At 40.3% G+C, this 22,314-nt stretch overlaps 2 protein-coding genes across 3 annotated transcripts; one reads left to right on the forward strand and one right to left on the reverse strand.

Annotated features, from left to right (window-relative positions):
• Nucleotides 1-331: 331 nt before the first annotated feature.
• On the reverse strand, nt 332-17,448 carry sgms1a (sphingomyelin synthase 1a). The gene is made up of 6 exons (XM_020092213.2): nt 17,189-17,448; nt 5,889-6,771; nt 5,672-5,789; nt 4,231-4,384; nt 3,098-3,264; nt 332-2,597 (listed from the first exon to the last, which is right to left on the reverse strand). Exons 2-6 carry the CDS (start codon nt 6,497-6,499, stop codon nt 2,421-2,423), a joined length of 1,227 nt encoding a protein of 408 aa, XP_019947772.1. The 5' UTR covers nt 6,500-6,771; nt 17,189-17,448; the 3' UTR covers nt 332-2,420.
• A 202-nt stretch (nt 17,449-17,650) lies between these two features.
• Nucleotides 17,651-21,717, forward strand: LOC138404816 (multiple inositol polyphosphate phosphatase 1-like). 2 transcript variants are annotated; one of them, XM_069538019.1, is made up of 3 exons: nt 17,651-19,783; nt 19,869-20,744; nt 21,668-21,717. In XM_069538019.1, the coding sequence occupies exons 1-2, from the start codon at nt 19,204-19,206 to the stop codon at nt 20,102-20,104; spliced, it is 816 nt and encodes a 271-aa protein (XP_069394120.1). In that variant the 5' UTR covers nt 17,651-19,203; the 3' UTR covers nt 20,105-20,744; nt 21,668-21,717. The 2 variants fall into 2 exon arrangements, with proteins under 2 accessions (XP_069394120.1, XP_069394121.1); XM_069538020.1 differs by having other exon boundaries at nt 19,869-20,768; nt 21,668-21,693.
• The last annotated feature ends 597 nt before the right edge of the window (nt 21,718-22,314 follow it).

The following is a 22,314-nucleotide window of genomic DNA, read 5'->3' on the forward strand; positions in this document are numbered from 1 at the left end:
TACTTGCTTGTCTAATCAAGTGGGTGGATGAGAAGAGACTTTAACTTTGAAACACGAGCAAATGTTTACATGTGAGGCAGAGAATGAGCTGAAGTGAGACAGGAAATGACTAAGTCAGACATACTTGCAGTAGGTGGAGTATACCAACACTTACTGGAAGCAAAAACACATCTTTTCAGGTAGAGACCACCCCTTGCTACTTTTATTTACTCGGCTCAATGTGTCCATCTGCTGGCTGCTCTTGGGTCTGTCATGACGTCATCCTCTGGCACAGTGAGCTGATCTACACTTTGAGATGAACTGATAAGAAAGAGACGGAGGGTGAATCAAATACATGATAGTAAAATGGTTTATTCAAAAGCGTCCCAAGGAGTCTTCCATCATATCTTACAAACATCTGTTATGCACAAAAAAGGGACAAAGTGGGTAAGACATTTACAAAGAAACATACATAATAAACAACTTTAATTTCTTAGAGACATAAAAAAAAAACATATCAACATGAATGGCAAACTAGAAGACAAACATCAACTCCATTCTCATCGAATATTATTTTTCAACATGACTTCAAATATTATCCGAAACCGAAATATGGCCCTAAGTGAGCTGTGCTCTTAAAAACCATTCTCTGTACAAGTGAAATAACTAAACAATGCCACAGGAGCGAGTGTGTAAATTTAAATCACATTAAAATCGATGATACTGTCTCACCTCCTCCCTTTGACAGTGTTTAAAGAAATAAATCATGATTGTTATGGATTTGGAGTTTGTCTCATCTAAAGCTGAATGAACAAGTTTTTTCATTTTTATAATGAGTTAAATGTTTTCCCTATAGATGAACTTGTATAATACTTATTCTTTACAGTGCATTCATTGATACAGAAAGAAAAGCAAAAAAACATGTACAGTAAATGATTAGGAAAAAGACGCATTTTCACATTCATGGAAATCGATGTTTGCACACATGACCAAATAAATCACCTGCTCCGTGCTTGACTTTGTTCCCCACATATAATAATGTCCACGTTGAACATTTGCTTTCAGTTCGCACACCAGACTGAAAGGTAGGAACTCTTTTTAGTGCAACACTAACTAAACAAAGCACTGACAGATTCATTGCAGTCATGCTCAGAAACTTTGTCTGAAGCTTCTGTTTTCACAACTGTGATATTCCCTAAGCTCAGCGCCGGTGTCACGTTGAACATTTTCCTCCACGTCTCAGCGGAGAAGACAGTAATGAGGATAATTCAGATTTAAATTAAGGTTCAACGTGGGGGAAAAAGATGGGGGTTCATTATCTCCAGAGCAGCAATGGTGCGCAAGACATGTCCAGGTCCAGAATAACTTGCACCGCGCAGACATTTCTCACATTATTTTTTATTAGGCAGTAATGCTTAGCAGATAATATTGTGGAGGGGAAAAAAAACTAGCAGACTCATGGCTGGTGTTGGTTAAAAATGAAATGTAACGGACATTTAAAAAATAATAATTAACAGTCGTTTTTTTTCCTGTTAGAACAGCATTATCCAACTAAGCACAAACTGACATCATAAAGCCTCAATAAATAACGGGACGTTTCACTCACTGCACTTCTTTTTGGGAAGACCAATCTTCTGGTAAGGCTGGCGTTGTTTCTTTTTACATTCATGGGAATTAGACCGTTAACTAAAGTACCAACTCGCTCCGTAGCGTTATCACACCAACGGCAGAGAGATACAAGACACATAGTACTTGAACTGTTACAATCAAGCTAATAAAGGCACTGGAATAATGTTTTACCACATTAGATTCTTATGCTCTCTGTTATCCATCTTGAAAAAGGTAAAAATCTAAAAATCTTTTATTGGACATCATTTACTTTTGAAAAATAAAGTTTGACACAGTTAGAAAAAACTTTTTTTTGCACCTTTGACTCAGTTTAGCAAGGACAGTTTACAAAACGTAATTCGCCATTTAAAAAAAAAAAGAAGAAAAACAACATTATGGCATTTTGGTTATCAAATAAGTGATTGAACTGACACTATCTGCACAAAGAGTCTTGTAAGAACATGAACATATTTATGGTTTTTGTGCTGAGAGGAAGAAAAGGGGTTTGAGTCCTTATGGCCAAAAAACGGTTTTACAAGTTTATCGAAATGGTTCGTAGATCTGCTACAGAGGCAGAAACTGTGGCCCACAAAGTGGGAATGACATAAAACAAATATAAATTAGTGCTGTCCTAACAAATACTCCCATAAAAGAAAAGACGACCAGGAAAACAATACTTGGTGGGTCACAGTGCTACCCATTTTCCCATTTGAACATGGATGTGTCTGTTACTAGAATAGAAAGGAAAGCGCTACATTAACCAGCGCCTTCTTCCTTGGGTAAAAACAGCACTTATGGAAGTCACAGCCCTCGCCTGCTGTGACGTGCAGCTGTCACTGGTTGTCCAGTCTGTTGTACTTTACGCTGCGGCTCCCCTGAAACCCTCGCCATGAAAACGGCAGCTGAAAGTTACAAGGAAGCGTCCCGTTGACGTTTTCCTCAAAGTACTGAAACAGTCTATACCACCACACCCGTGAGAAGGCGTTGCTCTGCGACGTCTCCTTCAGCGACTGAAACAAAAACAAGACAAAATTCTGTTAACATAGGCAATAAATATCAAATCCAGATTTCCCTAGAGTTGAATTTTTAGATGAAATTATTTTGCCACTACAATCATTTCACATTTTTTTGTTCCTAAAGTTTTTCGCATGTAAATCTTTAACAAAAAATATTGATAACATGGCAAATCCTGTGACTCAAAGTTCTGATAATTCATCACACTAACTACACAGCAACAGCAACACCTCATTCATTTCTCTTTGACACAAACAAAATCACTACCTCCTCATTTAGGTCAGTAGCACAAGTTTAAATGCTCAAAACAACGTTGGTTGCATGTGACGACTCCAACATAGTCCTACATTCTACATAACTGTACATTTTCCCACCATTAGCAACTAAAATATAGTCCAGTTTGTTCTTTAAAGGAGAAAAGAATCAGGACTAGAAGGCAGAACACAGAACAAACTCTCCTGCCCACATACTTTACTCGTATACAAACATCACGTACCTGCTGATTGGCCATAGTGTGGTACCACCAGAAGAGTCGTGTTGTGATAAAATATGCCACCACCACATCCACAGTGTAGTGGTCATGGGCCAGGAGGATGCAGAAAATCCCCACAGCGCTTAAGATCCAGCAAAACCAGTGGTAAAACCAGAACCGCTTGGGAGAATCTGCAAATCAAACACACAAAAAACCATCAGGGTTAATATGCAAAAGATTAAACCAACAGTACCAATCCTATAGAACACTGGATAGTCTTTAACAGCCAACTGACTCATGAGGGTCAGTGAATGTTAACGAGCAGGTGGGAAAACAATTTATTTGGCCTCAGAAGTTTGGACTTTCGTTAAAGTGTTTGTTCTCCTTTTCACCACTAGATGTCACTGCTGTATCAATCAGGTTCACCGACATGCTTGACAGAAAATCATTACAGGAGCATGTGATGCCGCAGATGAAAGTTGTTTACTCAAAGCTCTCCGGAGAAATCTGTATAACTTCACCAAGCAGTTAAAATGCTACAACTCCTGACCCTCGTACTTTGTCTTGAACTAACTGGGTGTGCAAACCAAGTGAGTGAGATAATGAAAATGCCGGCTGAGGAACAGAAAACGTGTTTACATAACAGTGCAATGTATCTAACCACGCAGAGCCTAACATGTTTGCTGACATTGAAGTATATAGTGGACACTTCGTTTCCGGTGTGTCATTTTCTGACAGAATTTAGAGAAGTGTTGCAAAGGAAAAAAGACGGACCTGTGGTTACTGAGTCACACGAGGGATTGAGAAATTCTGGTGTCTGTGAAACTGAAACATGAATTATTAAGATTCAGAATAGGTCGCAATGCTCTAAATACCCCTTAATACCAATTTACAAATCAAAATTAATAGAAGTGGCCATTGTGCAAAGTAAAGATTTAGCTGAGAGTAAGAACCTGCTTTCTCTCAGTCTTAAAACCTCTAAAACCCACATTAAAGTTGATGTGTGTACTAACTCGGGGCCGGTGAGTTTGACAATATGATCTGTTGCATATTATTAAAAATGGAGCCAGAGCTTGAGAAAATCAGCTTCATGCATTGCAACAAGGGTAAAAACCTTCCAATGCGTTCAACTACAGTAAAAAGGCAGTAGAACTTACATTCCTTGATGAAGAGGTATGTTAGCGTTAGCATGACGGTGTGACCACTGTACAGATAATCTCCACACATGGTGTGAGAACCAGTGATGGACAGGCCCCCACCAGCGATCATCTTCATTACTCTCCTCATCTGTAGCTCCCAGTTCCCAAGAAGCTGAAAGAAACAGAGCCATACATAACATTATCTATATATCGATATCTATTTATGTAAATGATGCAGTTAACGGTACCTGCTTAGAAATATAAGAAAAGACAACACAACAGCACAACATGAATTAATCCAGATGAGAGTTCAGGTGAGGAAAGCTACGTTTTACATTGTCTGCAATCACCTTTAATGCCACAGCTAAATCATTTTTCCATTGTTTTTAAGATTATCTTACATTCCATATTCAGATTTTTCCTTTCGCTACAAATGTTGCCCGGTGACCTGGTTAGACCACAAGTTACAGAGGTCACAGGTCTCCTGAAGCTTCATATAAGAAGTTGTAGTATAACAATACTTAGTTACATGTTAAATTCCTAGTTCCAAGTTTTCAGCTATAAGTAAAAATGTTGAGCAGCAAAATGTTAAAGAATCACAAGTAAAAACACTAATTAACTCTATGAAGAATGGCTCTTTTCAGAGTGAAGCATTCAGCACTAACAAGCACTGTAATGCTGTTGGGCAATCAAGTCTACAACAATGGATAGTATTATATTCCACGAACATATCCTGCAAAATATTAGTGGTGCTACTGAAGAAATAAATAGTAGTACAAAGTGCAAATACTCCTGCAAAGTAAACAAACAAACATCTCATGGTTGTATTAAAAATACAAGTCTCTCTGCCCTGGTTCTTTAATGGATTTCTCTCTGCCTCTGAGAGGAATTGTTTTTAGTTTTTGAATTGTTCTGGTCAAGGCTACTGGATAAGGGGTATCCTGCCTTTGTGGTGGCAGCTCTAAGCTTTGATGAACTCTTCCCCCTCTATTAACACTAGTAAGATACAAACTAAATAAACATATTGATTATATATATATATTTTACAGTTATTAACAACCTCGGCTGCTCTTTGTGTATGTTTTAATTTAAAAAACAACGGCCATTTTAAATGTGCTACATAAATAATCTTGACAAAAGTGAACGAGAACTTCGGCAAACACTGGCTTTAAGTAAATGAAATTCAGAGAATATGAATGTAACTGCTTCCCTGGTAACGAATTTGCAACACCATCTACAGTGAATCAACTATTTAAAGCTCCTCTTAGTCATTAGGAGGAGCATGCACTAATCTTACAATAAGTGCTCAGTAGAGAGAACTCAGATGCTTTCTGCTTACAACAGAGATCTCTATTTTTGCTGCAGTAGCCCGTTCAGCACATTTTTTTCCAAAAGCAGCCAAGTATAAAAAGAGATGTTTTGTAGTGGAGAGAAAAATAATAGTGTGTATCTGTTCTACCTTTGGAGAGCATTTGAAGTGCATCCCTGGAACAGGCAGAGTGGTGATGTACATTGTAATACATCGGTACATATAAAGTGTGCCCACAATGAAAAAGAACCGCCTGCCTATAATTGCCCTGTGGAAAAATAGACAAAGAAAATTATTAACATGACATTTTAGTTTGAATTCAAATTGTATCTTTCTTTTTTTTTTACTGACCAAATGTTGGCTGTACCTGTGCTTTAGTAGAATCCACTGTATCAGCCACAGTCCCACCAGCAACATGCCGTTAATCTCACAGATGGAGAAGGCCCACTCCACTCTGTCAAACAGGTCAAAGAACTTATCAGGTAGCGGTGGCGTGTGCTCCTTTGACGGTACCCTCTCGTGGACCACTGAAATGACGATGGTGGTGGTAACAAAGCACAGCACTGCATAGAAAAAAGCAATGCCTGTCTTTCTCCACTCAGCAGGGAATGATGGGCGTGAAGCTTCTTTTGTAGGGATAGAGATTTGGACCATCTCCATGAAGTCCTTCCTCCCCAGTGTGCCATTCCTCTGGGGTTTGCTTGTCCCGTTAGGTAGTCCGATGACATGCCCGTTCGCATGACCGTTTTTGTGAGAATCCATATGGTTCTCTATCCGCAGCGTCTCCAGTCGCTCCATCATCTGCTGCCCTCCATCTGATGACACCAGCAAGAGGGGGGGGTTCTGGAAATCTGCCTTGGTGAGCTTGAGCAGAGAAGGGCCATCCGTCTGACGGAGGGCGTCTATGTACTCTGGCATCCCCTCTCTGCCCAGCCAGTCAGAAACATCCTCTGCTGACCACGTCGCCACCTTCTTCATCTTTGCAAGTGGGCAACGTGGAGGATTAGGAGGGTCCTCAGACTAAAGAGGAAGGTTCACAAGAGGTTTGGCAGTCTCACGACGCAGAGGAAAGCCCCCTCCAGTTTTGGCACATGGTGTTTCTCACACCCAGAGGGATCCCCTCCTCCTCTTGAAATGATGTAGATAGGTGGCAGCAGGGTCACTTAGGGTTAGATCAAATCGACAGCTGATGAACCTCTTTGGCTTTCTTCACTTCACTTGGTTTGCTTTAATCCCCAAACACTTAGAACCTATGAAACGTGTAAACAAAAGAATCAATCAATACAGTGATGACTAACCATTGTTAAAAAGATGTGATTCATAATGCTAGAAATGACTACTAAACTCTAGTGGGTGTAGTCCTAGAGCGGATGCCCGGCCAGTCCAGGAAATCTGCTTGTATACTTTAACTGAATAAGAGAGCAGCATGAGGCACTCTGAACTACTGAATATCACGACCAAACCACTCAGGCTCCACTCCTGACATAAAACATTAAATGTACATTAACTAATTTTTGAGCTGAACGTTTTGATGTTTGAATGCTTGAAATTGGTTTACGTATGCATAAGGTATTGGCGACTAAAGTCTAAAAATTAAGACTATCAAAAGGAAACAGGGAAACTATATAGTGTAACATCCTGAGTGGGTTATTTCTTTTATACAACAACCTCTTCTCTGCTGAAAAGACTGTTAACACAAGATTAATATTAGACAACAATCTGTAAACAGATTCAAAATGAACTGAAAGGAGGAGAAAGTGATGGATCGGAAGAGAATATAAAGCATTTACAATGAGGCCAAGATTATTCATTCATTTGAAGACACAGCTGAACTCCCAAGCCAACTTGCTATGTCATTTAGGTTGCTCAAGTGTTTTCCATGAATTACATAGACTGTGGCAGCCTGCCACACTGAAAACCCACAAATTACAATTTTAAATTGTAAAGATTTGACCCTCCTCACAGGCAGGCAGACCTCCTCAGCTGTGGTTGTACAGGTTCCTGTAAAGGCTATGACATTCTCAGCATGAAGGCAGACACGGGTTTAGGCTCTGTGTTGAGTAAAAAAAAAAAGAAACTCCACCCTCCCAACATAGCTAACACCAGACTATATGTAAATATGTGGTTTACTTAACCATTTGTCATCCAACACAAACAAAACATGACATCTATGACAGGGACTCGTAAACTGTAAGTGAAGTAGGTAAAAATATGATGCAGGGTTGCAACTAACAATTATGTTCATTATCAGTTTGTCTGCCTGTAATTTTCTCAATTAATGTAATACTTTTTTTTAATGTCCAACGTGAGGTTTTTTTATTTATTGTTTTGTGCAACTAACATTTATTATTTACTGACATAGTAGACACAGAAAACCTGAAGAGAGATTGCATTTAAAAAGCTGAAATAGACATTTTTACATGTTTGCTTTAAAATGTCAGATACATTAATTAAATTATCAAATAGCAAATAGCTTGATTATCTGTTTATCAATTCATTGATAACTGACTGCTTTTTTTGTGCTCTGTCTTGTAATTTAACTTTGCCCTACTGTGAGTTTCTCATCCAGGCTTCTGGCAACAGCCATAGCTTAGAAAAAACAAGGGGCTCTCACACATCTGCTGCATATTATGCATTTGTTTATAGACCGCGATGTCGGTGGTGGACACAGGGTGGCCTGCTTATGTTTGAGGGAGTGTGAGGTACAGCTGCGAGCCAGTTGTAATGTACTGCAAGCACATGAGGAAATGAGGAGGATGGTGGGGAAACAGACTCCAACAAGGAACTCATAAATCAGAGTGAAGGTCAGTGCTGACCAACGAGACAGCCCCACCCCTGTAAAGAGGGCAGTCAGCCAGCAGGCAGGCCCCAGCACAGCCAGATCAGCTCAGGCCAATAGCAGCTAAATACACTGGCAGGCTGACGGGTTGGCAGGACAACAAACTGTACATCAAGGTCTCATCTCACCTCTGCTCAGAGAGCTGCACACATTTAGGCCAGCAAATCAGCGCTAAATAAAACAGCCTACAAGCTGGGTCATCTACAACACCTGATCAGACCGATTCCTGCTGTTTGCCTGGAGAACAATCTGAGCTGATGACCCCCAGGGTTCCAACGTAACATACAAAAACTGAGGTGGGAAGTGTAAAACTAAGCACAAGGTTAGCATGAATATGACATAGCATGAGTCTGCACTGTGCTATGTGGCTACCCAGCTGTGTACCTTTACATATAGTGAAGAGTGCAAGCAACAGCAAGATTTAGTAGAGATAAAGAGAAACAGAGACAAAGACCACTTGCATTAATCTGTTAACAGTGTGCAATTCAGACAGATCAAAGATCAGCTGTGTGCTGAGGACCTTTAGTCTGAATTAGTTTACAACGTGCTCGGTGGATAAATAATCTCACTCGACTGTACTGACAGTGGGAAAAACAAACTAATCCTGAAACTAACTTTTATTTACCCAGATATCAGGGAACAACTAAATTGTTTTCATACTAACAATCCATGACAATTCACTTTTTTTCATCCTCTATTTAAGCATGGAGGCACACATTCCTGGAGTACAATTACTTTTCAACAGCTGTAACTTGACCTTGCAGGAACACACTGCTACAGAGGTTGTAGAAAATTTACTTTGCTTTTGTGTGCAAAAAACTACACCTGATAACCAAGTAGAAGGCTTTGATCAAATGTTCTACAAGATAATCTACAACAAGCAAACCCCCCAAAGGTTGTAGAGGAAAACTATACACTGCTGTTTAAGCAGTCACACTCTTAAAGATAAAAGAACGCACTTATGGTCTTCTTGCACTTTTCATCCTCTCTTCTACAGTCAAGCTTTTTGCTTCACATTCCAGTGAGTCTCATCCAGTTAAACATTTTTGATCTACAACATGGTCGCCCCGTCCTAGTGTCTTAGTCATTGTATCAATTAGATTGGTCCTGCCAAACTAAGGGCAAACCTCTTAATCACAGACATTATTCTATTCTCATCTGATCCTCATCACCTAAAAACTAACTTTCAAAAAACTTCCAGACTTTTGCACACTGCTAGAAAGGCAACTGATGGAAGCTGATTATTTATTACTGAAGTCAATTAATCATTAAATAAATCTGATTAACAATTACTGATGTTTCAAGATAAAAAAAAATGCGAAACAACATATTTTCAGGTTCCAGATTTTCAAAAACCTAAAAATATTTTTTTGCTTTTTTTTCACTTTTTAAACAGTTTCATTTTTAACTTTCCACTGCTTGCTTCTTCCATTCTAAAGTGAATAATCTATTCAACAGCATGGCCACAATTAAATTGACAACCTTTGAAAGAGAAGCATCACCGTGGTCTGGATCTCACTGCTGTCCAGCGTAGGAACCGACTCGACTCAATTTGATCAACTTCATGCGAAGAAGATGTGTTGCTCTGAGAGACACAGCTGGCGGACACACAAGATATTGAACAATCAAATTCCTCAACCTGACCCCTATCATGTTCAAAGGACTGTCAATCCGTTACAAATGGCCATACCACGGTGTTATCAACGCCAATATGAAGATTAGTAATTACTGAAAATAAATTTTGAATTTCTTTATATATTGCGCAACCCAAATGTTAATAAAACTCTTATATTTGACATGGGGCGTTTATATTTTTGTTCAGTTGTATAAAGTCCAGAGAAAGTCGGGAGAATCCGATGTAAGAACAAAGCAGTGATCCCGCGCTGGATTCACAGTGAGCGACTGGGGATGTTGATGCCGTCTTTAACGTGCGAAAGGAAAAAAAAAAAGAAACAAACGAATTATATAACATATAAATCAATACATTACTTCCTGCCTCTGCCAGCTGCACCTGGCTGCTCCACCTCTCGCCTGAATAATGTAGATGGAGGATTTGCTGTTAGGAACATGTCTGTGCAGAGAAGCTCCCCCTGAGCAATGCATGTGTAAAAATCAAAAACGCAGCTAAAGTCCAGACCCAATTCTCCAGATTTAATCTGCAGGTTATGTCTGAAAAGGGCTTATCAAAGTAGCACAGACCTGCAGAAACATTTTGATGAAGAGGCAGCTCATGTAACAACTGAAACATTGTGGGCATCGATCTTTCATGTGTTTAATGTCACTGCTCACTCTAGTTTTCAAATCTGTCTCTGCTGTATACACCTAAATCAAGACAAACAGTTTTAAATACAACCAAGTATTGTTCTGACTAAAATGACAAGAGTGTACAAGGAGCAGCTAAATTAATTGTTCTCACTGGAAAAACTGACAAGACTTTATCACAGTCTAATAAAACATTACTGCAACTAGTCTTACCCCTCATAAATCTGGCCCTGAAAGTTTGGTGGGTCTTAAAGTGGAAGGGGGGAGGGGTAGTTCAGCACAAGGCAGTACATGTGACTTCACCGGAGAAAGAGATCCCACCCAGGGGCGACAATATGTCAAGCCGACACAAACATAAACACACCATCCGTAGCCCATCTTCATCTGTAAATAGGCCAGATGAATTTTCAGGAGATTGTTTAGCAACTCTCAAAAGGGGATCTTTGCGATACACAACTTATCACTCATGTTCAAACATTCCCTCTACTACAGAAATGATTTCAGGGGAGGAGAAAAAATGTTTTTGACCTGTCGCCACTTTGTCTCCCAGTTTTCCCCTCTTCCTTTATCCCACTCCATTTCAACAGCTGCATATATGTGTTGGCTGTTATTTTTTTTTGTCAAATGAGGTACAGAAGTGTTCTCTGGGATATTATATAGACACATCTAAATATATATATGTTTATCTTTCCCTTTTTTAACAGTGCCTGGTAGTAAGTAAGACATTGGAGTAAAGGTAATGGACGTAAAAGCGGTTTGCATCAAGTCCCACCAATTTTGGAATGTAGAGGACCTGATTTAATCCATGCTCAATAATGATGCATGGCGAGCAAGAAAAAAAAGCATGGACTTGTCCCATAGAGTTGAGTAAAACAGGGCATATTTTGACCCATGTGCTGCTTCACCCAGGGGTATAGAAAGTAGTCTGGGCCTTGTTGTCGCATTGATTTCAACAAGATGTTCCTGGATTGCGGGCTCACATTCAGTCACGTCTGGGTGAGACAGTTACACCACCCTGACAGGATCGTTATAGTTTAGGAGGTCCTTTCAGCTCAAATGCAGGCCTTAATTATCCATAAGTGGTCAGTGTAGATCAGTGAGTGGAGGAGTGGGTTGTGCGTAAGACCCTTACACACCCATGATTATTATAACTAGTAAACTGTTCTCAGTGCAGATTTGTAGACAATATTTATATATCTCACCTGGCCTGGGATAGCATTGTTATTTCCCAGGAGGACCTGACAAATGTTGCTAAGGAAAAGGACATTCAAACTACTTTGCTTGGCATGCTGCTGTCAAGATACTATCAGATACTATCTGTCTGTGATACACAAATCGGTCAAACCTTAGAACAATTTGAAACGACATGACACTGCATAACCTGCAAACAATGTAAGTCACAGAAAAAGCCAAACAAAGATGGTATGCCACCTCAATGGCTTTGTTTGACATATCCCCAACTTAATCCTCAGGGTTTTGTCCTTTTCTTTCTACAGTTTTTTAAAGGAGTAGCATCCATTTACAGGTTCAATGGGGGGTGGAACTTTTTCTCACCTGTATCCATTTACATCCAATATACAAACACCCTACAGGTGGAAAATACTAGGGCCAATATCTACACAAGCGACCAACCTGGTTACAGATATCTTCTGGTTAAAAATTAACTACGTTCTTGCTGTTGATTATATAGGAGTTTGACTCTATAGGTGGAATGAGGAAATATACTTATACCAAGTATGATGCTCTAACAAACTATAAGTTACTGAAAAGAAATCATTCATAATGCAAAATCAGTCAAATGGGAAATCACTCATACGTCATACATAACTTTAATAATACAGTGTAAATTTCTAAGATGCTCAGCAGCTGCAGTAAATATCTTTGTTCATCTATTCGGGGGGGAACAGACTAACTGATTCAGCAGTGTTTGGCCTGAGTGATCACACAGGATGACAAAAAATGCTTGGAATGTGCATCTTTATAGAGATTACAGGGTGAGCTCCCCCGAACAAACATTTTTAGACTGACTGGTGGAGAGTCCCAGGTATTTAACTTTGTGGGTGGGGGACCTACTACAGGTCTGACACCACTTACCCCCAAGCTATAGTTCTGTCCTTTTATCCCTTCACAAGAGATTTAACAACTACTTTACACCTTGCCTCAGGGGATTTGAAGGGCTCTAACAACTGTTGTTAAGACGACCAGGGGCACTAATGAACCAAGTGAAATCAATGGCCTTGATAATGACCCCACAGAGGTCAAATACCCTGGGCTCCCAACCAGTTAAGCTGTGGTTATTCTGGGTGGATTGGTCATTGCACATGCCAACGATGATGTTAACACGACAGCTTTCCCTTTTATATACACGCTTAAGACGAAGAAGAAACATAAACAGAAAGTGTTTGACACCAGCTTGTTTCTTCCAGGAGAATAACTAAGGTCATTTGCACACTATGTCACATTTAACAACCACTAGTTGATCCTTCTTTGCATTATATTACTGTGTGAACACATAGATATGATAAAATCTACAGAAAAACTAGTTCATCATACAGAGCCTTAGCAACCCTATCTTCACAGAACAATTGTTATGTTCCAACAGTCTGTGTGGCCAATCAGAGGTGAGACAGACCGCAGAAAACAAAGATGGCTCTTGCAGGAGTCTCGGAGGAGCTGGGCTGAATGGCACAACAATCACTGAACGGGTAGGTGCTGTCTGCTAATGAGAAAATCCCCTGTGGCTTTATGAGTCACTGATGTGTCAGGTCCTCACAGCCTCATAGGACCAACACTCATCAGGCCTATGCAACATGTATAATATCTAAACTGCAGAAGGTCTGTGACAACCGACAAGAGAAAAACAGCAATCTTGCAGTGACTTTGCATGTTTAGACAAAAACAAAAATCAACTACTCATCTTTCTTCAATTTAAAGTCAAAGGAAATGTAAACAATCTACAGTTTAAGGGTCCGGTGTGTAAGATTTAGGTGAAAAGGAACTATTGTCAGAAATGGATGTAAAATAATCCTCATGATGTTTTCACTAGTTCATTTCATCTGTCATATGAATTGGAATTTTCTTTAGCCCAGTTTTTATGACAACTGAAGGATACCAGAGGTTCTTTTTCATGTTTGGAAGTGGAGGATAAGGTGAGGGGTATTCAGCTGCATCATGCAATTTCAACACTAGATATCACAAAATTCTACACACTGTACCTTTAAACACTGTAATATAACCTGATGACTCCACCCCTGGACGTGCATATCAGATTGATGTGTTGTATTACACAACTTTAATATGAAGACCTCACCCATTGTACCAAGAGCTTAAACCCCACGTTAAAGTTTGCAACGGTTATATTACAATTTCAATTCATTTAATTTTTAACTTGAGTGGAATCCAGTAGAGCAAAGCAAACCAATCCTACACATCTGTCTAACTCTTATCATAGAAAAAAAATAGAAGGGAAGTAGTCTGATAATCTGCACCAAACCACAAATTCATAGATCAATGTCCACATATTTTGTCCTGAGAAATTGATGACAAATACATGTTGTGGAAAGCGTACTTTAAATTGAAAATACTTTAAAGTGCATGTAAAGCAAACTCCATGAGAAACTTAACGTATGTGTAATGTGAGGGAAAGAGTTACTCTAAACAAGTCAGGGCAAGGGATTATCCAGCTAAGGTGTAAGCAGGTCAGACAATAGCTCAAAACAGTGATGAAGCTAGTGTTCACAGGGCCAGCATGCACTACTTAAAATTCCTTACCATCACTCCCACTCCACACCCTTGTCCACATGCATTAACCACAGCATTTGTCATGTACCTGCACCATCTTTTTCAATACAAAATCTCCCGTACACATTATTTGAAGTCAAATTCAGGGGAAAAAAACTCACTTTAAGTCAGTCTGGCTCCTTTATGCATTCAAATGAGCGAGGACACAAGACTACTTCTTTCCCACAAGAATTATTAAAATTTCATTTCATTTTCTGAAATACACAAAACTGGCTTAATCAAAGTGCAACTAACCTAGATTTTACGAAAAGCAGTTGTAGGCCAGGAAACTGGGGCATCACGTGCGTGACAGTAAAACTTCATGTGTTTCTAATTATGGTCAAAACAAGATAAAAACATTACATATTGTTTCTCTGGAGGCAAACCTATGATGGACATCAAAGAATCAATGGCTGTGGTCTGGCACTAACATGGTGGTGCAATATGTCTGAACAACAAACAGGCATGGCCTGTTTGGTTGGAGGATTGAGCCTTAAATACGGTGGAGAGGAGCAGATGCGCGTATTTGTAAATGTCATTTTAGAAAGGTTGAATTAACCTTTCAAGAGTCAAATGTATATCAATTTTAGGATGTATTAAGACCCACACAGTATTTTCCAGTATGTATCTGATGGAGTTTTGTACAACAAAATAAACAGAGTAATTCAGCAAAACTGTATCAATAGCGTGAACAAATTTAATGAAGCAATAGTTTGATCTTCTTTCTCGCCTTCGTCATGACAACAAACACAGTCACTAAGACTGTGTTTGCTCTTCTCTAAGTTGAAGGTGAGGAATCATTTGTTAAGCTTCTATTGCTCAAGTCTGATTTGCTCAGGTGGGGAAGTGGTTACCCGGGAATTAATGGGGGTTTATGTGGATTATTACTTCATCATTATTACTTCCTCAAAACACCCAGTGACTTTTACGTCATATAAACCCAACAACCACAAGTATGCAATAAGTTTGCAGGTATATCATTAGATAGGCAACATTTACCTTAAGATCTGTAGTATCTAACCTTCTCTGAGGTGTCTTGTAAATCTTTCCTATTCCCCTGGTGCTCTCTATGTCTGTCTTTTCTTTGTAATGAAGACATATCTGAGGAAGCTGACACTAACGTGGCACACAGAAAAGTGCAAACATCACTCAGAGGGAGGCTATCATTTAGCTATGGAATGTTATATCTGAGGCTCTGAGTGACTGAGTCATATCCATTAAAGCTATGCTGTTTCATTCATAAAAATTACAGTGTACTCTAATGTCATTATGTGAAGAACATCCAATGAGTATAACCAACAGCCCAGATACAGAAGCCGGAGTGTGTGCTTGTCCCAGAGGTAGAAAGATACACTTCTGTAGGAAAGTGACACTTGATATCAGAAATGTGCCTCTTGTCTTAACACAACAGAGGCAGGAAACATGCTTTTTTGCCAGTCTCTGGAAAGTTTATGATCTCAGATTAGTCAATGGGTTTGGTTGTCAGCTAAGACAGTTTTCCAGAGCTGAATCATAGCTATGCCTACAGAAAAGTCATTGTTTCAGCTAGAGGACAAGAACCTCTGCTGTGCCTGTGCTTGTCAAATGCACCCGCTTGCTTCTTGATAGTCTGACATGCTTTTGCTTTGGCAATGATGTTTACTTCTCTGCGAGGGATGCTGTGGATGCAGTGACAACAATGCATCCCATTCACTTCCTAACATTTTGCAGCCTTATACACAAAGAGCATTCACACTGTTTATGTCTGTGTGAAAAGCTGCTTTCTCACCATCCCCTGCACACAAACATCTCCCTGTGCATTTCACTCGCTGGTTGGGCTCATCTCTCTGTCTCTTACTATGGCATCAGTGGATGCTGGGTTAGCATTTCTTGCTAACAGGGCAGGTCGGTGTTTTTTCAAACTGTTGAAACACATCTGTGATCAACTCTTTCCTCCCCAGAGAGAAGATACGTGTCTATTTGACTTAGTGGAAAACTGTGCTAAATCAGGTCAGCCGTCCCGCCCCGTTCTGAGCCCAACCAGGCAAACACAGACCGTGTCAGGACAACAGAGCAGGCGAATGATCAGAAGTCCTGCGTTAATATTGACAGGGGACTCTGCCTGGGAATATTTTGACTACCAGTGTTGCGTTAGTCGGCGGCACACCTGTGACACAGCGTTACATAAAAACACCATGGCTGAAGAAAGGTGACTACAAACACTGCTTACATTCACATTAAGGCCCCGACAGCCGCTGCACGGCACAGGCTTAAGAGCTTACAGTCTGAAACCTTAAAATAGATAGCACTGGCGTCTTCAGTGCTAAGCTCGCTAGCCACAACACTGGGGCTCCTGGTGTGGCGCGGGGTTTTGGGGGTAACAACCAGTTAGCTTGACGGCTGTGAATCACATTGGTGCTAACACGTTTATGTAAACTACACATTAACCTCGATGCTAACAACTCGGGTGTAGCTCCTCCAGTGCAGGGGGATCAACGTTGACGGGAGATGTCCAGTCGTCAGCCGGTGTAATGTTTGAACACAAGGCCGGTGAGCAGCGTCTCTAAGCTGAGCGTAAACATCACGATCACCGCGGCCATTGGAACACAGCACACGGCTGAGAAACGCGACTGTGCGTGTGTTACAGTGCAGCTCGTTACCTGAGAGTTTGTCAAACACATGAACGAACAGTTTACCTTCACTTTGATTCGCTAACACACACTCAGGACTGAGGAGGCTCAGTGGGCGAGGATCCGGGGCTATTTCCACACGGACAGTAGTGATATAAACGTGTTAAATGGTGTTACCTTGTGGAGGGACCTCTCCTCTAGTGTCTGTCGTCGCGGCTTTGCGGGACGTCTGTGTGCGTGGGTCTGTCCGGTGCTTTCATGAGTGGGCGGTTTGACTGAGGCGACGAGCTCCCCTACCGTCACTCGTGCGGCGTTCACGCACCCTCAAACATATCCCCCCTAAGAGACGCTACACATGCAGTTCTCGTACGACCAAGCGACGGAGTAGATGGTTCTAAGTGTTGCAGCAGCACGGCCCTAACCATGACTAATACGTTTACTAGTAAATCAACAGCCTTGTGTATTTAATGTACTGTTTCGCAAAATAATACGCGACGAGACGGGTTTCTACTACTTCGGAGAGACGCACGTGAATGCAGCAGCAACAGAGACAGCTACGCAGAAAGTGCAGCGTTGGAGCAGCAGAGGCCAAATGTCCAGCTCTACGTCATCTGAAGCCATCTGTCGGTGAGGCTGTGAACACACCACGGATGCATTGATTGATTGTTGTACTTGAGAAGTATCTTCACAAGTTGTACAAGTGTACACAGGCAACTACTCCCTATTGCTCTCCCTTCACATGCTCTCTCGTGTATACATAGATTCTTGTCCGTGCACTTTTACGTCCCTGGATTCTTCCACAGCTCATTTGTTGAATAAACTCCACATACAGAAAAGTCAGCACTCGTTAGCATTGTTGCAGATTTTCCAACACATGCACCACTGTGAATTCCATCAGATGAGCCTTAATAAATGGAAAGGACAACCTTCACTAAATGTATTAAATGTAAAGTTTCACAATTTGCTTAAAGACATTAATTTAAACAACTTCTGCTTTCATGTAATAACACATGATCAACTCATGTGGATACAATTCCACTGCTGATAAATGACTATGTTGTCTTGAGTAAAGCAGTGATGGATACAGATTTTTATGGTCATCGTCCTAAATTTAACTTCCATGTGTATGGGTTGAAATTTCAGTCTGATGACCTAAAGAGATACTTTATTGATCCCACAAGGAGGAAATTCTTTTTACACTCATTTTGCTTTACACATGCAGTTTTTAACCCACAATCCCACACACACACAAAGGGCTCATAGACATGCAGAGAGATGGTAGAGTGATAGAGACTTAGAAGTACCACTTGACATTTGAATGCATTCTTGTACTAATTACACTGTTCATTCATGCTGCCTCTTCCACTGATGAGTTCAATCACTTTGATGAGATAGGATCATTCGTCATTGCCTATCTTGAATACCCACTGAGTATATTTTCTTCTGTTTGGTCTGACAGAGCATTCACTGTCTCTGTAGGTAAATTTCCATCCTGAACTGATACTTGACTCCTTCAAGGATCAACAATGGATCCATTTCATTCATCTCTTGCGCTGTAATCAGAAATAGCTTCTTATCCGTGTAAAGCACGTAACACCATTAAGACCTGCACAACACAGATTATTCTCCAGTTTACATGGTAACACAGACCTTCTTGTTCCAGGCTCTGATAATTCATAGAAAAATAACATTTGGCATCACTGGCATGTCCTCCTCTGTGATGAATGTTTTTATCATCGATACTTGGATCTGAAAACAGTTGAAGTGTAACTGCTGAGGCTGTGGTGAGGAGTATTTGTGTCTCTACGTCAGTGTTGTCAAACCAGAAAGTTGTGATGAAGAGTAGATAAAGTGTGCGGCTTCCAAACAACACTGCACTTCTCCATATTAAACAGCTCCACGGTGCCATAGTAACATATTTGAATATATGGCACATTGTTAAACTGAAACTTTTTCGTTGTAAACAATCAATCAGAATTTATAACACAAGGAGCAGCTGGATGATGGTATGAGATTAAATATCTTACATCTGTGAACACTTTTATTGTCCACTATTTTTTTTTGGTCAACATGTTTACATTTTAGGGTGAGCTGAGGAAACTGGGTTAAACAAACTGGACTCTGCTCACACTGTCACACAGATGTTGTAGCTTTGGAAACAGCGGCTTTTGAAGCCTTGTCTTTTGTGCATCATGCTGGCTTTTCATTGGACATCTGCTGTCTTTTATTTCTTTATCATCTTGTGCTGTTTACTCACCTATGTGTCACTTGAAGATGATCCAAAAATACCACGAATCGCTGAATATTTCAACACAAAAGGGAGGTATGAGGAAGTGAACAAGTATCTCAGAGACGACATACTCGCAATCAACAGATCTATTTTACATCCTCCGTCAGCAAACTGCCGTGAAATCTACCTGACGGCCATTATAAGACACGGCACAAGATACCCAACGACCAAAAGCATCAAGGAGATACAGCAGCTCTACAGCATCGTCCTGCACAATGCCTCAGGCGAAAAGAGTCGGCTGCGTGAGATCAAGAGCCAGTGGACGATGTGGTACACTGAGGACATGGACGGCAGGCTCGTCCAGAAAGGAGTGAGCGATCTCAAGCATCTGGCCATCAGGCTGTCTAAGCTCTTCCCCTCACTGGTTTCAGAGGAGAAGCTTCGAGGTGGATTCATCCAGTTCATCACCAGCTCAAAGCACAGATGTGTCAACAGCACCTTGTCCTTCAAGGCAGGACTGACAGAGCTGTGGGATATCAAAGGTAAGACCTTGAAATCGATAATGGTGATGTTGTTGCAGGGATTTATGACTTAGATGCCTTTTCAGCACAATCTGTTTTTTCCCAGATCAGGACTTTGACCATGCAGTGAACGATTCTCTGATGAGGTTTTTTGACAAGTGCCCCAGGATCGTGCAGGAAGTTGATAACAACTCGTCAGCTATGGCCGAGGTGAACGAGTTCAAGCAGGGACCCGAGATGAGGAGAGTCCAGGAGAAGATTGCAGACCGTCTCAGCGTTCCGTGCAGTCTCATCACACACGGTCTTATCTCACTGTTAGGGTTACCTCTTAAGAGCCACTGAGTGTGTAATGTACATGTGCTCTACACATTTAGTTTTCATCAGAAGGATCCATATGCTCAGTTGTCAGACACTAGGATTCTTAAATGTCTGCTCAAGACTATAGGGTTTCTGTCCCAGGGCTATTGTCCCTTTATCCAATAGTAATTGTATACGGCTTTATACATCTAATTAAATCATATAAATGAGAAGTAATGGTGGTTGTAGTGTGGAGGACAATGTGAAGAACATCCCAATGATAATTTCTGACACTAGGTGGAGCTCTTTTATATTTTGGTGTAGCAAAGTCTGTGGTGTAGTTTATCTTGTTATGTAAGTTATTGAATTAGATAAATAGGCATCAAAAGGTCACAATTATTAAGCAGCTAATGTCTACCTCAGTGCTCCAAATTTAGGATTGAGATAAAATACTTTTTGAGCAATATATAAAATATTTTTTGTGCTTTACTTTGGAAAATGCACTGTGACTTTCTGGCACCTCAGATTATTAAAATGGCAGCAGTTCCTCTTTAACTTAACCTTTTATACCAACCTCTCTCCTGCAGATATGGCTGAAGCGGCATTTTACTTGTGTACTTATGAATTTGCCATCAAGGAGGTGAACTCCCCGTGTTGTCAGCTCTTTGATGAGGAAGACGCAAAGGTAAAAGATCATCAGTGGTTAACTGTGAGTACATTAATGTGGCAGAGGCATCAAATCCTTCTCTTACATCAGCTATGGAGTTTTAGTGGGTAATTAAATTTAGGGAATATCTGTTATTGAAAAGGATTGTTCATTTATGGGGGTTGTTTATCCCAGTAAGGATGAATGGGGTGTTTTCCTGAACAATCAGACTTTTCACAGGTTTTTGTCATAAAAAAGTGTGGGTTTTACAATTAAATTAACAATGACTCTGTCCTATTTAAATCTCCCTGTAAACATCAACCTGAATCTGAAGCAGCTAAATGGAATTCAGCCATTTCATTTTAATTTGCACCTGTACAAAAAAATTCTGAAACAGCCCTGAATTTAGTAATAGAAAAATGTCTGTTCAATTCCACTGCGACAGGTCAATTTATTTATAGAGCTTTTTGTCACCAAGTGCAAAACGGGATGTTTTTCTACATTAGTAAATATTGTTTAGATTTTCCACTAAAAAGCCCTGACGAATTTAGAGTGAAAAGAGGATACAGAGAAGGGGTAAAAAAGAAGCAGCTTCTTTATCATCTGTGGGGTTTAGTATTCGGTTTATATTTAGAGGACGGTTGTTTTGTAATCGAGTCACGACAAAGTAACACTTAAGATAACCAGAGAGGCACTTTAGCTGATCTGATTTGGGTCAACCTGGGGCACATAAAAGTATGGAAACAACTGAGTCCAACACAAAGCAACAAATAGCCTCAAATCATCTTGATATCCTATTGTTTCTAAAGAAGGAAGGAGGCATTATTCACATAAGAAAGAGTTTTTTGTGTCTCCTGTTACAGGCTGACCTGAAGCTCAGGCAGCCTGAAATGCTACCTCACGTAAAACAAAAGTATAAGGCCCATAAACACACAGGCTAACTTTGAACTGTGCACTAATAGGTTATGGAGTATGCAAGTGACCTGAGGGAATTCTGGAAAAGAGGCCATGGTTATGATATTAACAGAAAGTCGAGCTGCATTCTCTTCCACGATGTGTTTCACCGACTGAACCAGGCAGCCAGTGCTTACAAGTAAGTGATCTTCAAAAGATGGAATGTAGGTTAAACAACATGTCACCGTCAGCTGCCTCTAAAATCCGAACAATCCATTTCGCCATATAAATGGACGCAGCAGAGGTTTGGTCTGTTTTGTGTATGTATGTGTGTGTGTGTATATGTTAATAATAGTGTTTTGATGACTTGTTTCATCTACATGTCCCCAATGAGTATGTGTGTTTTTGTCAGATGTGTGTGTGTGTATATGTGTGTCTGTAAGATGTGTGTGTGTGTGTGTGTGTGTGTGTGTGTAAGATGGAAACCTGGGGAGTTGTTACAAACACACTTTTCACCTCCCAGACATCGTGACTAGGGATGTCACGATATGAAATTTTAGCGCCGATTATTGTCAGAGGAAATATCACGGTTTCACGATTTACAAGATTATTGATTAAATGAAAAACAAACAATAAATAGCTAATAATATAGCTAATTAACTACAATATTTATTATTATTATCAACTATATCCAGTTAGTTTTTATAGTGTAACG

Source organism: Paralichthys olivaceus, chromosome 14 (genome assembly GCF_024713975.1).
Source record: "Paralichthys olivaceus isolate ysfri-2021 chromosome 14, ASM2471397v2, whole genome shotgun sequence".
Lineage (NCBI taxonomy): Eukaryota > Metazoa > Chordata > Actinopteri > Pleuronectiformes > Paralichthyidae > Paralichthys > Paralichthys olivaceus.